Below are 23874 nucleotides of genomic sequence, written 5' to 3'. Positions count from 1 at the left end.
CACAGTAAGGTTGTAAATATATTTTTGGAATAGTCTGTGTTGTTGTGACTAATCTGTGACTAACAGTCCCCTTTGTAACTTGAAAAATATCCATGGGGCAAGGTGCTAAAAATAACGCCTATATTTTTGTCATTCGGAACTGTCTGCCTCACACCCTGACACCTACTAGATAAGTTGACTCACTTGTTCAGTACTTGAACTTATTGGACTCCCTCCTCGTCTGTGATTCATCCAGCTAAAACAGTCATTACTCCAAAAATTCATTTTATAATCATCACATAGTGCAGTGAGTCTTGCTGTCCACACTCCGCCACGCTGCAAGTGTTCTCATGTAAACCACTGGTCTAATAGTTATTATAATTGTCAGTCTTAAATTGTGCCATCTATATATCACTATTTAGAAAGAAGGTATCTTGTTCTGTGGTTAATGTGCAAAAAGAAATTTTTTTTCAAAGCTATATATGCATAGAATTTAATGATCATCGAATAAAGGAAAACGTACACTTTGTGAGTGATGACCTCCTGCCACTCGCATAATTAAACTGGACTCTGTTCAGACCGGTCGGCCTGCAGCTTCCACCCCCCGTGCACGTCAAAAAGGGGAACTGATGTCCCCCCACCTTCCGATACACTTTTCAAAACCCCTTCACTAGGTCTTACAATGATGACTATATCACTTTCATGACCATCAGTCTTCTCCAGTAGGGTTGAGCGACCTTGACTTTTTTAGGGTCGAGTCATGTTTCGCGAAACCCGACTGTTGGAAAAGTCGAGTCGGGCGAAATCGGCCGATTACTGCGCAAAGTCGAGGATCGGCCGGAACACGAAACCCTATGCACCTCAATGGGGAATTTTTTTTTTTTTTTTTCCTCCTCCTCCGCTTCCGCCTCCTCCTCCTCCTCCATTTCGTATTGCACAAGCGATAACATGACGATAGGCGTTCACTCCCCTAAGACCTATGTCATCACTCTGCCCAAGCTCATTCATTGGCTGAAAAAATGGCGCTAAACGCGTCATATGAAACGCGACTTTTGCGCCAAGATCGCGTACCGCATGGCCGACCCCGCACAGGGATCGGGTTTCATGAGACGCCGACTTTGCCAAAAGTCGGCGACTTATGAAAACGAACGACCCGTTTCGCTCAACCCTATTCTCCAGTATTATAGCAGAAATAACAAATCATATGAAAATAAAGACAGTATAAACCCTCAACACGATTCAGCGATCACCCCTTAATATTACCAATGAAAAATGACAGCAATAGCATATAACCTAAAGACTGGTTAAATAGTTGATATGCTTTGGGGATCACCCGTTCATTTAGCTAAGGGACAATCCCCCACAACATGTTGACTTTTTAATCCTGGTTTTATTTCTGTTTACTGTTGTCATTTTTAATTGAGAATTTTAAGTGTAATTGAATATACAGTGCGGCAATATTGGAGGAGATTGGAGACCTAGTGAAGTAGTTTTGAAAAGTGGATTGGGAGAGGGGGGGATATTGGTCAGGTTCCCCCTCCCCCATAACAAGTGAGTACGGCTTTATTTATATGCTCCTGGTTGATGTTACTATTGTATGTCCAGTTGGCTGATGATCCGTTTTGTTTGACCTGTTTTGTGGTTGAAGTGGTGAAGTTAGGATCACTGCTTTGTGAGACCATATTGAAAAAAAATACCTTTCCTAGAATTGCAGAGATTATATAGATCTGCTGACCTTTTCTCTCTTATAGGACTAGTGTTAAAGAAGACTTAATAACCTAGAATGCTATTGGTAATTAAACACATTGGGAGAAAATGATCAAAATTGGTGTCATGGAAAAGATGGACAGTTGCAAGCGTAACAACCAATAAAATACATTTGTTATTTTTGGCAGAGCATGAATGAAGCGGATGTTGAGCATGGGCCCCTCCATGCACTCAGGCTCTTAGGCTTCTTTCACACTTGTGTCGTCTGCTGTACGTAGTTGTGCAGTAAAATGAGAGAGAGACTTTTTCCCGGATTTGAAAATGCTTCCGGGCATGCTCAGAGGGGAAAAACGTGATAAGTCGCTGGATTCCTGTGTGTGACGGTCAGCGACGGATCCTGCGTCCATAGGCTTCCATTAGCAGATCTACCTCCGTGTGTTCATCATAGAGATGTAAGCACTGTAGATTTTTGGAAATGGTTCAAATTGATTTTGAAGTCTGCTGTGTTGCAAAAAATTTAATTTACAATGGTAGCCAGAGGTAACTTGCTATACATTTACTTGGAACATCTTGTTTGACATTGCTATTCAGGTGATAGTACACATTTTGATCTCCTGCATGTTACTGAATGTATTCAGTAGCATAGCTACCGGGGGGCCAGAGGGGGCGATCTCCCCAGCTTGGCTACTGTAACCGATGCAGTTACATTCTGCGGCAGAGCTGGGAGAATCGATTACCATGCTCTACCACCCGGCCGCTATGGGGCCCCTGATCAGGCGGGGGGGCAGTGTCAGAGGTGTTCCCCCGCCCATCATCGCCGGTTCAACTGCATCGGCTAGATGCGGTTACAGCTGACCGCATTGATGAGAGAAGGAGCGTTACACTCCCTCTCGCAACGGAGGAACCAGGATGAAGAAAGGTGAGTATTGTATGTATTTTTTTTATGGAGGTGCTTTATATTATAGAGGCCTGAGGGGCTGCATTATATTACGGTCTGCTTATGAGAGGGGGGCTGCATTATATTATAGTCTGCCAATGGGGGGCTGCATTATATTATAGTCTGCCTATGGGGGCTGCATTATACTATAGTCTGCCTATGTGGGGCTGCCTTATATTATAGTCTGCCTATGGGGGGCTGCATTATATTACAGTTCGCCTATGAGAGGGGGGCTTCATTGTATTACAGTCTGCCTATGGGGGCTTCAATATATTACTGTCTGCCTATGGGGCTTCATTATTTTACTGTCTGCCTATTGGGGGCTGCATTATATTACGGTCTGCTTATGAGAGGGGGGCTGCATTATATTATAGTCTGCCTATGGGGGCTGCATTATATTACAGTTCGCCTATGAGAGGGGGGCTTCATTGTATTACAGTCTGCCTATGGGGGGCTGCAATATATTACTGTCTGCCTATGGGGCTTCATTATTTTACTGTCTGCCTATTGAGGGCTGCATTATATTATATTCTGCCTATAAGGGGGGGCTTCATTGTATTACAGTCTGCCTATGGGGGCTGCATTATATTACAGTCTGCCTATGGGAGGCTGCATTATATTACAGTCTGCCTATGAGAGGGGCTTCATTGTATTACAGTCTGCCTATGGGGCTGCATTATATTACAGTCTGCCTATGGGGGCTGCATCATATTAGTCTGCCTATGTGGGCTGCATTATATTACAGTCTGCCTATGGGGGGCTGCTTTATATTAGTCTGCCTATGAGAGGGGGCTGCATTATATTACAGTCTGCCTATGAGAGGGGGGCTGCATTATATTATAGATTCTGCCTATGGGGGACTGCATTATATGCACCCCTTCTGAGGAAGAAAGACATTTGAAACGTGCGTCAAGGGGTACACTGGGACTTCTGACACTTTGGGTAACTATTTATCCCTCTGGCTTCTCATCATATGCTTATAATTGATATTGATTTTTCTACTCTGCACCTTGAGCCATGGTTGGTATGTCTCTGTCTTCCCTCATGAGGTGTTTACTTATTTGATTCATGTTTTGAGGTATTTACCCACTGTATTCATAGTATTAACCTTTTGCAAGCCTCACTGGGGGCAGCCAGGGACATAATCCCAGTAGTCTCTGGGTATATTCATTTGTTTGCTTATTTTGCACCTTATTACTCTGCACTTTATTTATCTCTATAGATGATAATTGTTTACCACTGCTTTACAAGTGCACCTTCTAACAAAATCTCATTATGTAGGTAGTTGCAGATTGCTTATAATTATGGATGCAATATAATTATTCTATTGATATTATCCATCCATTTTTTTGAGCCCAGTGTTTTGCTTGCTTTTTTCTGTATGGTCTGTACACATCTCCAAAACACTTCCTTTTAACATTTTTAAGTGTATGTTTCAATAAAAATTATTTTTTATGCATTACTATGTTTGGAGGACTTCTTTTTGCTCTACATAGGTGTTTGGTATTATCACGGTCATCCGTGTTTATGATTTAGGGCATTTTTTGTTCTTGCATTATATTTTAGTCTGCCTATGGGGGGCTGCATTATATTACAGTCTGCCTATGAGAGGGGGCCTGCATTATACTATAGAGTCTGCCTATGGGGGGCTGCATTATATTACTCTGCTTATGGGGGGCTGCATGATACTGTAGTCTGCCTATGGGGGGGCTGCATTATACTAAAGAGACTGCCCATAGGGGCCGGCATTATACTATACAGTCTGCCTATGGGGGTCACGTTATACAATATAGAGTTTGCCTATGAGGGGTGTATTATAATATATATAGTTTGCCTATGGGGTGCCTTATACTATATAGAGTCTGTCTATGGGGAGTGCATTATACTATAGAGTCTGCTTACGGGGAGTGCATTATACTATATTAAGGACTATCTGGTGCATTATACTATACGGAGGCCTATGGGGAGTGCGTTATACTGTATTGAGGAATATCTGGTGCATTATACTATATGGAGGTTAACTAGGAGGCCATCATACAGTGTTGGAGCTATCAAACTGTTTGGGGATACTAAGGAGTTAGTATATATACAGTGAGGGGGCATAATACTGTGTATAGGGGAGCTGTACAGGGGGGAGACTCGGGACATTATTAAATGTAAAGTGGTCTCATTGTTATAGGGGAACTCAGGTTACTGTGACTGACAAAGGGGCACACAGAAGGCACTATTACTTTCTTGGGGACATACTGTGAGCACTGTTTTCTAGGGAACTTGCACCCGGCATTACTATATTGTAGAGGGTTGATTTAGAATTTAGAAGGCTCAGAGAACCACACAGCAGGTGCAGTAATAGAGACACTTACGGCTGGAGCATTGGGGTACCAGAAGGATGAGGAGTTTGTGCAGATTGGGAATAGATGGTGATGGGGCTGTAATATGAGAAGTGAAATATGTCTTTGTTGTTATCTCTGAAGCCGAGTCCTGTCTGGAAGAAGTTGTCATGTCGGTCTGGGCCAGAAGGAAAAGACGGGAAAAGTGATAAATTCCATCAGAAAGAATGTCCTCTGTAAGTCACCATCTGTAACTGTGCTGTGATCTATGTTCCGTAGGACTGGTATCTACGGCTGACCATATGGTGGTAATATCCATGTTGGTCTTTATATAGAGATTATTTTCAGTAACAGCGCAGTCGTCTCCTACATCCACTATTAGGGTGCGTCACCCAGTTGTAATTAAGGTTACCTGGTTAGGGGCCCACTCAGAAGTCTCGCTCCCCCCGAACCAAAACCCTAGCTACGCCTCTGAATGTATTACAATTCTTTTCTGTAAAATAGGTAATGAACTAAAGCAAACATTTTGGTTTGGAACAAAAACATGGCAATATGTGAATACAGCTCACCTCTGTTTATGGATTTCTTTGAAACGCTCAGCTTTTAATTTTTGGGCAGATTTGATTGCGTATTAAATGTGAATTCAAACATCATCCTGATAATTTTTATCCTGCTTATTTTGTGTTTTCTTACTATGTTTGTGATTTCAGTATCTTTCATATCCGGTAATCTGTTGAATTCATTCTGGTTATTACAAGGTTTCCTATTTCTAAATTTTGTACTTTTTTTTTTATATACGAGGCACGCTGTATATGATTGTGCCTGATTTATTGTGTTTAACTTAGGTTAAAATGCACAAATGTTACAGTTTATTTGGACAGAGATGACTGAAAGTGCTTTTTTTTTTACATGTAGGGACCTAAGCTATTAATGTAACTAAATTAGAAAGCGTTCTCGTTTTCTCATATGTAACATGGCACTAGTTTGATAAAGTGTAGTTAAGTTCTGCATTACAAGCTACTGCTTAGTTCTTCAATGAAAAGTAAATTGGAACATTCATTCTTCATAACTACATTTTTTAATAAGTCCACTTGGTCGCCTGCTCCATACATTATCAAGCCATAGCATTACACCTTCCTCATCCATCCAGCCTTTTTCATTCACATGTACAAAAGAACCAACAGGGAACTTGAGTTTCGGCATTGTTTTTCTTTTAAAAACAATCATTGGTCTCAGTTTGGCGCCATCAGCTGTGCATCCTAATACCACTGTAAAACTGGACTTCTCATGCCCCGTTGTTTTAATTAAAATTGTTTTTTCACCTTTTTGATGGACAGCTTTATTTCCAACCATATCAAAATTCATTGGAGTTTCATCCATATTTCCAATATTACTTAACGGATAGCCATGTTTAGTGTCGATCGAAACTATTCACTTTGCTATCAAGATCTGCAGGTAATTTTTGGGCAATTTTCATCTTTTGTTTTAGTACCATATTATGCCTTGCCATGAATCTAGTACTCCAGGATACAGTGGCCTTAAAGCTGTTGCTGTGATCTGTGTAACAACCCTGCTGGCATCGCTGCATGGCCTCCCATCCCCCACCTGCATTGCACTCAAACTCCGTTACTTCCCTGGGACTTGTTGTGACTTCTCTCTGCTGCCAGCTCCATGCTGTGTGCCTCATGTCTGCTGCTTGCTCTGTGCATGCTCCATCTGTGTGCATAGGGGGGCGGCGCCGGCAACTCCTCTGTCTTATTGAGACTGTGTGCACCTTGCTAAGGTGTCCCCGGCCAATCGCCATGAGGCTTCCTCTATTTAACACATCCCCACCCATTGGTGGGGGCCTGTGCAACTTACTCCGTCAGTCAGTTCTTAGCTGCTGAGGTGCCAGGCCCTGTCTCTGTTACTCTTATGTCTGCCACCCAGGGGGGTGTTGTACCCTGGCCTATGTCCTTGTGTAGCCACCCAGCGGGGCTTCGTACCCTGGCCTATGTCCGCCACCCAGAGGGGCGTCGTACCCTGACTTGTGTCCATGTCTCTGTGCCTTGACCTGTTCCTGAATTTGTCTTAGCCTAGTCCTGTTCCTGTGTCCGTTAATATCCCTGCCTTGGTTTCCTTTCCCTGCTGTGCATACTCTGTGTCTTGCTTTGCTCTGCTTTCGGCTCCGCTCTCTGCGACCTTTCTTTGCTCCTTGCTCTGCATTCTGTGACCTTGCTCTGCACTCTGTGGTTTTGCTCTGCACCCTCTTGCTCTGCACTCTGACTTTGCTCTGCTCTGTGGCTCCGCTCAGCTCTCGCTCTGCGGCTCTGCTTCTTGCGGTTCTACCAGGCTCCGCTCCTTGCGGTTCTACTTCTCCCGCTCTTGGCTCCGTCTCCTGTGTTTCTGCACTTGGCTTTGACTCCAGCTCTTGGCTCCGCCTCCTGCGTTTCTGCACTTGGCTCCGCCTCCTGCGTTTCCGCGCTTGGCTCCGCCTCCTGCTTTTGGCTCCTTCTCCTGCATTTCTGTGCTTGGCTCCGCCGCCTGTTCTTGGCTCCGCCTCCTGCGTTTCTGTGCTTGGCTCTGCCTCCTGCATTTCTGTTCTTGGCTCTAGCTCCTGTGCTTTCGCTCTGCGGTCTTTCTCTACCTATTCTTAAGTCCTCCTATCTGAACAGGTTCTTACCTGTTTTACATACCTGCCTGCAGACCGGTCCCTACCATTTCTTCCAGTGTACCAGCCTTGTCCGCCTGTCCTGCCAGAGAGCCAGCCATACCTGCCTGCCTACCAGAGAGCCAGCCGTGCCCACCTGCCTGTGTACCAGCCGTGCCCGCCTGTCTGCCAGAGTGCCAGACGTGCCCACTTGCCTGTCTTGGTTCCGTTCCCTGGTGGGATTAGCAGCCACAGCCAGACACCACCCTGAAGTGGTACCCGGTAGCCGGTAGCTTCCTATTGCACAAGTCTGACCTCACCATCAGAGGCTCCATCGAACACCTAGGAAGCTACTTATTTACACCCTTTCCAGGGAAGTTTGGCCTGTGGTCCAGTGGGGCCACACCCCCACACGCCCGCGCCAACCAGTCTGGGCGCGAGCGTGACAATCTGGGTTAGATTTGGCCCACTGAAATGCAAGCATACGTATTTGATTTCTTGTCACTACATAACCACTTTGGCGGTGCTCATTCACCATGTCTGCTACATGGTTTTCAAGTTCTGGCCAATGTGGTGTGCCTCTTCTTAATGCACACTTACCACTTGGCATACTCTTTAATGTTTTTTAATTTGCTTTCCTTACCACTTGGCATACTCTTTAATGCTTCTTAGTTTGCTTTCCAGTCCCAAACAATCTTTTCTGTTACCCCAAATTGTCTTGCAGCAGCGCAGTTACCGTATATACTCGATTATAAGCCGAGATTTTCAGCCCACTTTTTTGGGCTGAAAGTGACCCTCTCGGCTTATACTCGAGTCATTGTCAGCGGAGGGGGGGGGGGGGTGAGTGGCGCGGTGATATACTCATCTGCTCCCGGCGCAGTCCGTGGCAGCGTCTCACTGTCAGATGGTCTCCGGGAGCCGGCGGCATCTTCCTGTGTTCAGCTGTCACATACCGCTCATTAAAGTAATGAATATGCGTCCATATTCATTACTTTAATAAGCGGTACCACGTGACCGCTGAACACAGGAAGATGCCGCCGGCTCCCGGAGACCATCTGATAGTGAAACGCTGCCAGGGACCGCGCCGGGAGCAGGTGAGTATATCGGGGGAGTTGAGCAGTGCGCGATAGTCACCTTCCTCGTTCCATCGCTGCGCGCTGCTCTGTCTTCCGTCCTCTGGCTGTGACTGTTCAGGTCAGAGGGCGCGATGACGCGATTAGTGTGCGCGCCGCCCTCTGCCTGAACAGTCAGTGCAGATGGAAGACAGAGCAGCGCGCAGCGATGGAACGCAGAAGGTGACTATCGCAAGTGCCGGGGGCCTTAGCGAAGAGAGGTGAGTATGTGATTTTTTTTTTATTTTAATCGCAGCAACAGCAAATGGGGCAAATGTGTGGAGCATTGTATGGTGCCTGCCACAATATATGGAGCATTGTATGGTGCCTGCCACACTATATGGAGCATTGTATGGGGCCACAATATATGGAGCATTGTATGGTGCCACAATATATGGAGCATTGTATGGTGCCACAATGTATGGAGCTTTGTATGGTGCCACAATGTATGGAGCATTGTATGGTGCCACAATGTATGGAGCATTGTATGGTGCCACAATGTATGGAGAATCTTATGGGGCCACAATGTATGGAGCATCTTATGGGGCATAATGTGTGGAGTATCTCTTGGGTTATAATGTGTGGAGCATCTTATGGGGCATAATGTGTGGAGCACCTTATGGGACCATCAACCTTTATGCAGCATTATATGGGGCGTATTTTGTATGGAGCATCATATGGGGCCCATCATGAACTGTATGGAGCATTATATGGGGCTCCTAATTCAATATGGATATTCAAAAACACTTAACCTACTGATGTCTCAATTAATTTTACTTTTATTGGTATCTATTTTTATTTTTGACATTTAGCGGTAGCTGCTGCATTTTCCACCCTAGGCTTATACTCGAGTCAATAAGTTTTCCCAGTTTTTTGTGGCAAAATTAGGGGGGTCGGCTTATACTCGGGTCGGCTTATACTCGAGTATATACGGTATTATGTTCGATGGAAAAATTTACAACTTTGTTTAAAACTGGCTTCATATTTCTTTCTTCTTGTTGGTGGAGCCATGATGGGGTTTTGACTGCTGGCGATTTGTAATGTACTGGTAAACAAGTACAGATACTGGTGATGTACTGGTATCCAGTATACAACAACCATCCAATGTACCTTGCTATTGGCTGGTTGTATACAAGCCCTGCTTGGATTGGTCAGCATCCCTCTGGTCCGCCCTTGTACCTATTACTAGTACCTCCAGAGAGCACTGTGCCCAGAAAAACAAGCAAAAAACAAGAAAAACAAGCTGCAGGCGTCCCAGGGTATGGAAAACAGCGAGAACGGCGCTGTTCCCAGAAGACATGCCTCTTTCACCTGTCTGGCCCGCCCTTGTATCTCTGCCTCTCGCTCCGGAGGATCCCGCACATGCGCACCTGCGCCTCTGCCTCGTCACTGCAGTGCTCCAGAGCAAGAGGCAGAGATACAAGGGCGGGCCAGACAGATGAAAGAGGCGGGTCTTCTGGGCACAGCGCCGCTCTCCCGCTGTTTTCCGGGATGCCTGCAGCTTGCTTCCCCTTCCTGTAAGGTGCTCCCTCACCTCTTCATCAAGACCGCTTCCCCCCACCATATGCGCCGCCGTATAAGGCGACCGTCGACCGCAGCGTGCTCTACAACCGTCGTATAAGGCGACACCGGCGTTTAAGACCACCCCCAACTTTTCTGATGTTTTTCAAGGGTTAAAAAGTCGTCTTATACGCCGGAAAATACGGTATCTATGTTTTAGGCTATGTTCACATGCACAATTTTTGCTGCTATTTTTCATGCAAATTAAAAGTTGCTTGTTACAGTATCAGCAAGAGCTATGAAATCTCAGAAATCTCATGCTCATGTTTGATTTTCTTCCTGACAGATTTTGAGAACTGCAGTGTTTTTTTAAAGGGAACCTGTCACCCCCAAAATCGAAGGTGAGCTAAGCCCACCAGCATCAGGGGCTTATCTACAGCATTCTGTAATGCTGTAGATAAGCCCCCGATGTATCCTGAAAGATGAGAAAAAGAAGTTAGATTATGCTCACCCAGGGGCGGTCCCGGGTTGGTTCTGGTCTGATGGGCGTCGCGGTCCGGTCCGGCGCCTCCTATCTTCTTCGATGACGTCCTCTTCTTGTATTCATGCTCCGGCGCAGGCGTACTTTGCCCTGTTGAGGGCAGAGCAAAGTACTGCAGTGCGCAGGAGCTGGGCCTCTCTGACCTTTCCCGGGTGCCTGCACGCTGCAGTACTTTGCTCTGCCCTCAACAGGGCAGACAGAACGTCTGCACCGGAGCCGCAGCGTGAAGACAGGAAGAGGACGTTATCATAAGAAGATGGGAGGCCCCGGACCGGGACGCCTATCGGACTGGACCGCAGCGGGAACGCCCCTGGGTGAGTATAATTTAACCTCTCTTTCTCATCTTTCAGGATATATCGGGGGCTTATCTACAGCATTACAGAATGCTGTAGATAAGCCCCTGATGCTGGTGGGCTTAGCTCACCTTCGATTTTGGGTGTAAATCTGCAGAATAACTTCTTTCAGAATTTTTTCACCCATATGCTGCAAAAAATGCAGCAGCATTTTTTAAGCATTTTTGGTGAATAAAAAATTAAAGTTTATTTTAATTAATAGATATTAAAATAAAACTAATTTCCACAATTTGAGGTGTTTAAAAAAAAATGTTCCTTGTGTTGATATAATCTTATAAATGTGCCCCTGCTCTGTACTATGTAATGGCTGTCTGACTGTACATGGTCTGATCATACCACAGCTCCTGGGCAGGAGAGGAAGCAAAAGAAAGTATACAGGCAGCAGGGGAGCACAGCTGATTCTGTTTGTGCCGTAACACATTTCTCTGCCTGTTTTTTAACTAATGTTTTACCTCAAACAATGAATCAGCTGTGATCCTGTGCGGTCCTGTCTGTATACTCCCTTTTGCTTCCTCCCCTGTCCAGCAGCTGTGTTATGATCAGACCTTGTCCCTGTCCTGTCAGACAGCCAATACACAGAACACAGCAGGGACACATTAAAAAAATGTTCCTGTGCTGAGATAATTTTATAAAACACATCCAATTGTGAAACTTATTACGGTATTATTCCGAGATCTATTGATTAAAATGAACTTTGTTGATGGGAAAACCCCTTTAACCGCTTCACCCCAAAACCTGTTTTCACCTTCCTGACAAGGCTAATTTTTTTCAATTCTGACCATTGTCAATTTATGAAGTCATAACTCTGGAACGCATCAATGGATCCCACTGATTCTGAGATTGTTTTTTTCGTGACATATTGCACTTCATGATAGTGGAACAATTTCTTTGCTATGACTAACATTTATGTGTTAAAAAAATCGGAAATTGGGCAAAAATTTTGCAATTTTTAAACTTTTAATTTTTATTATATAAATAGCGCCATTGATTCCATGGTGCTGTACATGAGAAGGGGTTACATAAAAAAATATCTCTTACAGTAAACAAATGAACAATGATAGACTGGTACAGAGGGAAGAGGACCCTGCCCTTGCGGGCTTACATTCTACAGGATGGTGGGGAAGGAGACAGTAGGTTGGGTGCCCTTAAATCAGAGCGATATATCACACAAAATAGTTAAATATACATTTCCCACATGTTTACTTTACATCGGCACAATTTTTGAAACAAAATTTACAGAACTATTCTTTTAGGGACCACATCACATTTGAAGAGACTTTGAGGGGCCTTTATGACAGAAAATACCCAAAAGTGATACCATCCTTAAAACTGCACCCCTCCAAGGTGCTCAAGAGGTTTATTAATCCTTCAGGTGCTTCACAGGAATTAATGTAATGTGGAAGGAAAAAACAAACATTTAACTTTTTTCACAAACATTTTTCTTTGGGCCCAATTTTATTACTTTCACAAGGGTAACAGGAGAAAATGGACCATAAGATTTGTTGTGTAATTTCTCCTGAGAATATTGATACTCTATATGTTGAGGAAAACTACTGTTTGGGTGCATGGCAGCCCTTGGAAAGGAAGGAGCAGCATTTGACTTTTTGAATGCAAAATTTGTTGGAATAATTAGCAGATGACATGTTGCATTTGGAGAGCCCCTGATGGTTTTTTAGCACCAAATTTTGCATTTTCCTAAGCGTAACAGAAGAATTTGCACCATACAATTTGTTGTGCAATTTCTCCTGAGTACACCGATAACCAATATGTAGAGGAAAAGTAATGTTTGGGTGCACTTTCGAACTTTGAAGGGAAGGAGCGCCATTTGACTTTTGAATGCAAAATTTTCTGGAATAATTAGCAGACGTTATGTCGTGTTTGGAGAGCCCCTGATGTGCCTACACAGTGGAAACTTCCCACAAGTGACACCATTTTGGAAATTTGACCACTCGGGGAACTTATCTACATGTGTGGTGAGCACCTTGAAACCTCAGGTGCTTCACAAAAGTTTTTAACGTTCAGCCATTAAAAAAAAAAAAAAAAAGTGCTAGAAGAGCATGGCTCCCCCTCAATTGACCCCATTTTGAAAATTATAACCCTTTGGGAATTTATCTACAGATGTAGTGACGATTTTTACTCCATGTGTGTTTTCCAGAAACAAACAAGAGTGGATGTTGTGAGTGAAAATTGCAAACTGCCATTGTAGTGACCAGTACATTATGCCCAGCAAATACTTCTGGAGATGTGCACCCGTAAATTAGGTGGGCTCTCATCACTACAGAAATGCCAGACATGTGGGTGCTAAATGTGGTTTAGACAAACTGGGTGGGGTTCAGAAGGGAAGGGCGCATTTGGATTTGGGAGCGCAGAATTTGCTGAATTTCTTTTGAGGGGCGAGGAGCCATTTAGCTTTTCCAGAGCTTTTGTGCTACCAGTAATGTGGAAGCGCCCTATATTTCTTTTAACAGATGATGGACCTGAGTGGGGTCTTTTTTTGTGGATTAGATTGGGGGGGAGCGCGGCCGATCGCGGCCGGGTGTCAGCTGCTTATCGCAGCTGACACCCGGCACTATGTGCCAGGAGTGGTCACGGACCGCCCCCGGCACATTAACCCCCGGCACACCGCAATCAGACATGATCGCGGTGTGCCGGCGGTACAGGGAAGCATCGCGCAGGGAGGGGGCTCCCTGCGTGCTTCCCTGAGACCCCCGGAGCAACGCGATGTGATCGCGTTGCTGCGAGGGTCTCCTACCTCCTATCCCTGCAGGCCCCGGATCTAAAATGGCCGCGGGGCTGCATCCGGGTCTTGCAGGGATTACTTCCGGGTGCCGTGCAGGCGCTGGTAAGCCTGCACGGCTGTAAGTGAGATCGGTGATCTGACAGAGTGCTGTGCACACTGTCAGATCAACGATCTGTAATATCCCCCCCGGGACAAAGTAAAAAAGTAAAATAAAAAAATTCCCACATGTGTAAAAAAAAAAAAATAAAAAAAAAAATCCTAAATAAAGAAAAAAAAAAATATTATCCCCATAAATACATTCCTTTATCTAAATAAAAAAAATCAAACAATAAAAGTACACATATTTAGTATCGCCGCGTCCGTAACGACCCCACCTATAAAACTATATCACTAGTTAACCCCTTCAGTGAACACCGTAAAAAAAAAAAAAAAAACGAGGCAAAAAACAACGCTTTATTCTCATACCGCCAAACAAAAAGTAGAATAACACGCGATCAAAAATACGGATATAAATAACCATGGTACCGCTGCAAACATCATCTTGTCCCGCAAAACACGAGCCGCCATACAGCATCATCAGCGAAAAAATAAAAAAGTTATAGTCCTCAGAATAAAGCGATGCCAAAATAATTATTTTTTCTATAAAATAGTTTTTATCGTATAAAAGTGCCAAAACAAAAAAAAAAATGATAGAAATGAGGTATCGCTGTAATCGTACTGACCCGAAGAATAAAACTGCTTTATCAATTTTACCAAACGCGGAACGGTATAAACGCCTCCCCCAAAAGAAATTCATGAATAGCTGGTTTTTGGTCATTCTGCCTCACAAAAATCGGAAAAAAAAAGCGATCAAAAAATCTCCCGTGCCCAAGCATGTTACCAATAAAAACGTCAACTCGTTCCGCAAAAAACAAGACCTCACATGACTCTGTGGACTCAAATATGCGCTCTCAAAATGTGATAACGCAAAAAATATTTTTTGCAATAAAAAGCTTCTTTCAGTGTGTGACAGCTGCCAATCATAAAAATCAGCTAAAAAACCCGCTATAAAAGTAAATCAAACCCCCCTTCATCACCCCCTTAGTTAGGGGAAAAAAAAAAAAAAAAATGTATTTATTTCCATTTTACCGTTAGGGTTGGGGCTAGGGTTAGGGCTAGGGTTGGGGCTAGGTTTAGGGTTGGGGCTAGGGTTGGGCTAGGGTTAGGGTTGGGGCTAGGGTTGGGGCTAGGGTTAGGGTTGGGGCTAGGGTTAGGGTTAAGGCTACAGTTAGGGTTGGGGCTTAAGTTAGGGTTAGGGTTGGGGCTAAAGTTAGGATTAGGGTTTGGATTACATCTACGGTTGGGAATAGGGTTGGGATTAGGGTTAGGGGTGTGTCTGGGTTAGAGGTGTGGTTAGGGTTACCGTTGGGATTAGAGTTAGGGGTGTGTTTGGATTAGGGTTTCAGTTATAATTGGGGGGTTTCCACTGTTTAGGCACATCAGGGGCTCTCCAAATGCGACATGGCGTCCGATCTCAATTTCAGCCAATTCTGCGTTGAAAAAGTAAAACAGTGCTCCTTCCCTTCCGAGCTCTCCCGTGCACCCAAACAGGGGTTTACCCCAACATATGGGGTATCAGCGTACTCGGAACACATTGGAGAACAACTTTTGGGGTCCAATTTCTCCTGTTACCCTTGGGAAAATACAAAACTGGGGGCTAAAAAATAATTTTTGTGGAAAAAAATATTTTTTATTTGCATGGCTCTGCGTTATAAACTGTAGTGAAACAATTGGGGGTTCAAAGCTCTCACAACACATCTAGATGAGTTCCTTAGGGGGTCTACTTTCCAAAATGGTGTCACTTGTGGGGGGTTTCTACTGTTTAGGTACATTAGGGCCTCTGCAAACGCAATGTGACGCCTGCAGACCATTCCATCTAAGTCTGCATTCCAAATGGTGCTCCTTCCCTTCCGAGCCCTCCCATGCTCCCAAACTGTGGTTCCCCCCCACATATGGGGTATCAGCGTACTCAAGACAAATTGGAGAACAACTTTTGGGGTCCAATTTCTCCTGTTACCCTTGGGAAAATACAAAACTGGGGGCTAAATATAATTTTGGGGGGAAATTTTTTTATTTTTTATTTTCATGGCTATGCGTTATAAACTGTAGTGAAACACTTGAGGGTTCAAAACTCTCACAACACATCCAGATGAGTTGCTTAGGGGGTCTACTTTCCAAAATGGTGTCACTTGTGTTTTTTTTTTTACTGTTTAGGTACATTAGGGCTCTGCAAACGCAATGTGACGCCTGCAGACCATTCCATCTAAGTCTGCATTCAAAATGGCGCTTCATCCCTTCCGAGCCCTCCCATGCGCCCAAACAGTGGTTCCCCCCCACATATGGGGTATCAGCATACTCAGGACAAATTGGACAACTTTTGGGGTCCAATTTCTTCTATTACCCTTGGGAAAATAAAAAATTGGGGGCGAAAAGATCATTTTTGTGAAAAAATATGATTTTTTATTTTTACGGTTCTGCATTATAAACTTCTGCGAATCACTTGGTGAGTCAAAGTGCTCACCACACCTCTAGATAAGCTCCTTAGGGGGTCTACTTTCCAAAATGGTGTCACTTGTGGGGGGTTTCAATGTTTAGGCATATTAAGGGCTCTCCAAACGCAACATGGCGTCCCATCTCAATTCCAGTCAATTTTGCATTGAAAAGTAAAATGGCGCTCCTTCGCTTCCGAGCTCTGTCATGCGCCCAAACAGTGGTTTACCCCCACATATGGGGTATCGGCGTACTCAGGACAAATTGTACAACATCTTTTGGGGTCCATTTTCTCCTGTTACCCTTGGTAAAATAAAACAAATTGGAGCTGAAGTAAATTTTGTGTGAAAAAAAAGTTAAATGCTCATTTTTATTTAAACATTCCAAAAATTCCTGTGAAGCACCTGAAGGGTTAATAAACTTCTTGAATGTGGTTTTGAGCACCTTGAGGGGTGCAGTTTTTAGAATGGTGTCACACTTGGGTATTTGCTATCATATAGACCCCTCAAAATGACTTCAAATGAGATGTGGTCCCTAAAAAAAAAAATGGTGTTGTGAAAATGAGAAATTGCTGGTCAAATTTTAACCCTTATAACTCCCTAACAAAAAAAATTTTGTTTCAAAAATTGTGCTGATGTAAAGTAGACATGTGGGAAATGTTACTTATTAAGTATTTTGTGTGACATATCACTGTGATTTAATTGCATAAAAATTCAAAGTTGGAAAATTGCGAAATTTTCAAAATTTTCGCCAAATTTCCCTTTTCACAAATAAACGCAGGTAATATCAAAGAAATGTTACCACTATCATGAAGTACAATATGTCACGAGAAAACAGTGCCAGAATCACCGGGGTCCGTTGAAGCGTTCCAGAGTTATAACCTCATAAATGGACAGTGGTCAGAATTGTAAAAATTGGCCCGGTCCATAACGTGCAAACCACCCTTGGGGGTGAAGGGGTTAATTACTTTGTTTTTCATTTGTTCGAGAGTTTTTTTCCATCATGGCAGGATACATAGGTTTTGAGGATCTTTTAGTCTACTTCACTTTGTCAAGCAGGTCAATAATGAGGCCTGGATGTGGCTAGGGAATTTGAACTCCGTTTCCCAAAGATGTTATAAACCACGGTTAATTTATGTTTTAAGGAGGGGCCAATCACTTTCGGACAGGGACCTAAAGGTTTGGATTTATTTTTACCTTAATAATAAAGACCATCATTTAAAAACTGCATCTTTGGTTTACTTGTGTTATCTTTGTCTATATTTAAAGGGCCACTGTCACCCCCTCCAGCCGTTATAAACTAAAAGAGCCACCTTGTGCAGCAGTAATGCTGCAGTCTAACAAGGTGGCTCTTTTAGTTTTTGATTCATTTATTACCTCAATAAAGCGTTTTAAAAATTGGCCACACATACCAGATATTGTACCAGGAGGCGGTCCGAAGCGTCCTGTATGAATCCCCCAACTGCCGTCACTCTTCTCTTCAGGGCCGATGGTACCCGCCCCCTGAGCGTTGTTGATTCTTAAATCCGGTGCCTGCCTGGGGCCTGCGCAGTGTTCTTTGTCAGTCACATCTCAGATGCCGGGTGCCTGACTGCGCCTGTGCGGGCAGTGCGGCCACCCTGTTACTGAATCCCCGCCCCGCACTGTGTTATTCATTATGCACAGTGCGGGGCTGGCATTCCTGGGCATGCGCACTGCGCTGTTCAGGCGCTCCCCCATCTCGGACGCTCTTCCATCTCTGACGCTCCCCCGCCTTCCCAGGAACCCCAGCCCCGCACTGTGCATAATGAATAACACAGTGCGGGGCGGGGATTCAGTAACAGGGCGCAGTCAGGCACCCGGCATCTGAGATGTGACTGACAAAGAACACTGCGCAGGCCCTAGGCAGGCACGCACAGCGCAGGCGCCGGATTTAAGAAGCAACAGCGCTCAGGGGGCGAGTACCATCGGCCCTGAAGAGAAGAGTGACGGCAGTTGGGGGATTCATACAGGACGCTTCGGACCGCCTCCTGGTACAATATCTGGTATGTGTGGCCAATTTTTAAAACGCTTTATTGAGGTAATAAATGAATCAAAAACTAAAAGAGCCACCTTGTTAGACTGCAGCATTACTGCTGCACAAGGTGGCTCTTTTAGTTTATAACGGCTGGGGGGGGGTCACAGTGGCCCTTTAAATTTGTTTGTTGATCTGAAACATTTTAAGTGTGACAAATATGCAAAAGAATAGGAAATCGGGAAGGGGGTAAACACTTTTTCACACACCTGTTTGTCATTACATTTAATACTCCCCCAGAAAAAAATTCCAATATAATTTTTTTAATGAATGAAACATATAATAGATGAACACATATCTACCACCATCAAAATAGATACTCTTTCCCCCATTCATTTCCTCTTTCTCCTTATTCAAATACATGCCAATACAAATTTTTTTACATACCCCTTTTTGATTTCATCCATATGTGCCTCTATAGAAGACCAAATCACACTTACTAAAGCAAAGAGGAGCAGGCTAGTCAAAATAGTACTGTACTTATCAAAGGACAGTTTATTGGTTGAGCTTTAGCCTAGGGTTCCTGATGGTAAAGTTGCTTTCAGTTTTATTACTGTAGAAGATACAGTGATACGGAAAGTATTCAGTTCCCTTTTTTTCACTCTTTGTTTCATTGGAGCCATTTGGTAAATTCAAAAAAGTTCATTTTTTCACATTAATGTACACTCTGCACCCCATCTTGACTGGAAAAAAAAACAAATGTAGACATTTTTGCAAATTTAATAAAGCAAAACTGAAATATCACATGGTCACAAGTATTCAGATCCTTTGCTCAGACACTCATATTTAAGTAACATGCTGTCCATTTCCTTGTGATCCTCCTTGAGATGGGTTCTACTCCTTCATTGGAGTCCAGCTGTGTTTAATTAAACTGATAGGACTTGATTTGGAAATGTACACACCTGTCTATATAAGACCTCACAGCTCACAGTGCATGTCAGACCAATCAATGAGAATCATGAGGTCAAAAGAACTGGCCAAGGAGCTCAGAGACAGAATTGTGGCAAGGCGCAGATCTGTTCAAGGTTACAACAGAAATTCTGCAGTACTCAAGGTTCCAAAGAACAGTGTCCTCCATAATCCTTAAATGGAAGACGTTTGGGACCACCAGAAGTCTTCCTAGACCTGACCGTCCAGCCAAACTGAGCAATCGTGGGAGAAGAGCCTTGGTAAGAGAGATAAAGAAGAACCCCAAGATTACTGTGGCTGAGCTCCAGAGATGCAGTAGGGAGATGGGAGAAAGTTCCACAAAGTCAACTATCAGTGGTCCGACGGAAGCCTCTCCTCAGTACAAGACATATGAAAGCCTGCATAGTTTGCTAAAAAACACATGAAGGACTCCCAGACTATGAAAAATAAGATTCTCTGGTCTGATGAGACCAAGATAGACCTTTTTGGTGATCATTCTAAGCGGTATGTGTGGAGAGAAAGCAGGCACTGCTCCTTACCTGCCCAATACAATCCCAACAGTGAAATATGGTGGTGGCAGCATCATGCTATGGGGGTGTTTTTCAGCTGCAGGGGCAGGACGACTGGTTGTCATTGAAGGGACATGAATGCAGCCAAGTACAGAGATATCCTGGATAAAAACCTTCCAGAGTGCTCTGGAGCTCAGATTTGGCTGAATGTTCACCTTCCAACAAGCAATGACCCTAAGCACACAGCTAAAATAACAAAGGAGTGGCTTCAGAACAACTCTGTGACCATTCTTTACTGGCCCAGCCACAGCCCTGACCTAAACCCAACTGAGCATCTCTGGAGAGACCTGAAAATGGCAGTCCACCAACATTCACCATCCAACCTGACGGAACTGGAGAGGATCTGCAAGGAAGAATGGCAGAGGATCCCCAAATACAGGTGTGAAAAACTTATTGCATCATTCCCAAGAAGACTCGTGGCTGTACTAACCCAAAAGGGTGCTTCTACTCAATATTGAGCAAAGGGTCTGAATACTTATGATCATGTGATATTTCAGTTTTTCTTTTTTAATAAATTTGCAAAAATTACTACATTTCTGTTTTTTTTCCTATCAAGATGGGGTGCAGAGTGTACATTAATGTGAAAAAAATGATTTTTTTTTAATTTACCAAACGACTGCAATGAAACCGTGACAAATTTAAAGGGGTATGAATACTTTCCATACCCACTGTAAATGTTAAAGTAGTCTATTTCTTTTAAAAATGTTGATTGTACTTTTGAATTTTGAGTATTATCCCATTAAATAGACAGATCATGGATGAAAAATAAAAAAACAGGGACCGCACACCTTTTGGTATTAAATTAATGCACCACTGCACAAGTATGCTATGTGGCCAATATATAAACACATACATACACTGTGCATCAGTGTAATGGATACATGGACTCCATTATTGCTGTAAAACGTTACAAAGGGTGCTTTTGTGGTTAAAAGCTATCCAACCACATCAAGGTATGCCTAAACATGGATGGTCCCCATCACTAATGTCCTACCTCCCCATGTGCCAAACCAGACCCCATCACCACGGGTAGTGAAAGAAAACCAGGTAGTAGCTTGCAATTTAGACCTTGTGTGGATAAGGGTGCTGAGCTCTGGAGGGGGCTATACACCCCATTAGGTACTTCAAAAAAGAAAAACATATAGGGCTCACATACATTTAGTGTTCATGTACAGGTGCACAAATGCGCTGTTGTGGCCAATATACAAACAAAATGTCGGCCCACTGCAATTAATGAATACCTGAACTCCAAGCAGTAGTGGATACCCGGCACCCCTGCCGATCAGCTGCTCTCGGTGTCAGTGGTGCCGGACGGAAATGTTCAATTGCGGGGCTACTCCATCTTTTGATAGTGGCTGCAGCCGGATACTGCATGTCTCTTATTATAAATCAGAAAAATTATTGAAGCAAAACATTAAAACAATTAAAAGAATAGTATGACATAGGGACAAAATATGCAAAATAAACCACCCATTGATGGCAATGTGCTGCTAATAAAGTAGTGGACTAAGTGAAAAAACTCCATCTCAAATAGGATTATAAATAGGCCTAAAAGCGTAATAAATCTATAGAGGGAGTTAAAAGTAAACTTCCCGTAATAAGTATGGGGGGATCGCCACCATTTGAAGGTAATGTGCCGGTATAATCTCCGAATTTCAGATAACAGAGACACAACTTTTTGTGTACTTTCACCGAATAGTGCTCAAATCATATAAAACATATGGTAACCTTTAATAAATCTCAATAAAAATATTTCACAGTTGTTACGAGGGAGAGTCTATGTGGATTGGGGGCGCCAATGCGCAGGTATAGGGTGCCAACCTCCGCTGGTAGGAAGAGATACTATAGTAACCTATTAGGGTGAAATATTCCTCTTCTTTATGTGCCTATTAGCAGACCCATATCATATTATGGGGTGTTGATTGTAAAAATTATGAAATATTTTTGAGATTTATTAAAGGTTATGTTTTATATGATTTGAGCACTATTCGGTGAAAGTAATGTGCTGGTATACTTTTCTCATGCATCTTGCTCATATTTGGTCCTTTTGGCTACATTATTATTGACACATTTATGCTTTATAACCGCATACTGTTCACTTACTAATCATGACTTATGTCATCTGTTTGCCAGAATTTTTCGATTAATGCTGTGTTACTGTTTTTTCTTAAGTGTCCTGATCTCCACCTAACCTTTTTTGGACCACCATTAGATTTTTGGATCCTTAAAAAAGCGTAAATACTTTATACATCCATGGTGGAGAAAATCAAAATAGTCCCTCCGTCTTAAAAAAAAAGAAAACAAAAACGCGTTCCTGTTAGACAAATGGCTGTATTTAATAAGAGACATATAGTGTTAATCTTCACCGCTTGACTATTCCTTACCCACTGTGCATTCTGTCTGCCAAAAAATGAGATGCTCTAAAAAAAACAAACAGCTGTGATCGCTAAAAGATTTCTAAGACACATACAAGAAGCTATAGAATAGCCTTCTGTCATTACTGTTAAAATATTTTTTTAAAAACTAAGCACAAGTGTTTTGATTTCTTGATTTCTAAAAATGTTGTTTTCTCCAAGAAAAACCTGGTCAGAACGAAATATCTTTCTTGAACCAAATAGTTACTTGTGTCTCCTCAGGTCTCTCAGTTGTCTTGGATTGAGAGAAAGGTTGCTGCTACTCTTTTCGGAAATCCTCCCACTGCGACAGTGCAAGAGGCCTTGCAGAATTTTCTCAAGGTAAATATTTCCAATTTTCTTATAAATGGGATGATGACATCTGCTTACTTGGGAAATTGTACTATAAATGAGTGACCATTTAGTATCCGAACCCTATATTTGATTTCCATGACGTCAAAACTTAAATAAGGATATTGAGAAAACTGAAAACTCTGGCACAAACATTTTCCACTACAAGGACCAATATATAAAACTCTCAATACTGCGACTTTAACATTGATGGCCAATCCTTAAAATAAGTTATCAATGTCTGATCGTGGGGGGTGCAACTCCCAGCACTCCCACCAATCAGCTCAGTTGGAGAGTTACACATCTCTGTCAACAGAAGATCTGCCGTGGTCGGGTACTGCACATCCAGCCTCTATTGATTTGAACAAGTGGTGGATGTTCATTACCTGGCCACAGCCACTATACATTCGACAGAACTGTGCAACTCCACAACTAATATGTTCCGACCGACACCTGGAACAGTGTGGGTGTCGGGTGTCACCCCACCGATCAGACATTGATGACGTATCCGAAGTATAGGCCATCAGTATTAAAGTACAGGACAACCCCTTTAACAAATCATAAGCCTAAAGTTTGTTTCCATTCAATGTAGACCAAAATGATATCCTGTTAAAAGAAAGTTGGAACAAATTATGAATTTCTGCTGTGTAGAGAATTCCTGATGTGTATATGGAAGTCCCCATAACAAGTTTTGGAGGTGCTGAATCAGTCTTCAGTAGTCAGTAAAATAGAAGGGTAATCATTGGAGCAAGTACTTCACTAGGGCACTGACCATACAGTTGTGGCCAAAAGTATTGACACCCCTGCAATTCTGTCAGATGATACTCAGTTTCTTCCTGAAAATGATTGCAAACACAAATTCTTTGGTATTATTATCTTTATTTAATTTGTCTTAAATGAAAAAACACAAAAAGAATTGTCCTAAAGCCAAATTGGATATAATTCCACACCAAACATAAAAAAAGGGGGTGGACAAAAAGTATTGGCACTGTTTGAAAAATCGTGTGATGCTTCTCAAATTTGTGTAATTAACAGCACCTGTAACTTACCTGTGGCACCTAACAGGTGTTGGCAATAACTAAATCACACTTGCAGCCAGTTGACAAGGATTAAAGTTGACTCAACCTCTGTCCTGTGTCCTTGTATGTACCACATTGAGCATGGAGAAAAGAAAGAAGACCAAAGAACTGTCTGAGGACTTGAGAAACCAAATTGTGAGGAAGCATGAGCAATCTCAAGGCTA

General features: G+C 43.1%; 1 protein-coding gene across 1 annotated transcript in view; it reads left to right on the top strand.

The window, feature by feature from the left end:
- LOC143804635 (regulator of microtubule dynamics protein 2-like) overlaps positions 1 to 23874 on the top strand; it is a 161323-nt gene that overhangs the window by 112110 nt on the left and 25339 nt on the right. The window contains exon 8 of the mRNA XM_077282913.1: positions 22524 to 22622. Coding sequence (XP_077139028.1) covers positions 22524 to 22622 — 99 coding nt within the window. The remainder of the gene's footprint in view (positions 1 to 22523; positions 22623 to 23874) is intronic.

Source organism: Ranitomeya variabilis, chromosome 2, assembly GCF_051348905.1.
Source record: "Ranitomeya variabilis isolate aRanVar5 chromosome 2, aRanVar5.hap1, whole genome shotgun sequence".
NCBI lineage: Eukaryota > Metazoa > Chordata > Amphibia > Anura > Dendrobatidae > Ranitomeya > Ranitomeya variabilis.
The sequence above is the reverse complement of the archived record's forward strand: the minus strand, read 5'-3'. Positions and strand labels throughout refer to the sequence as shown.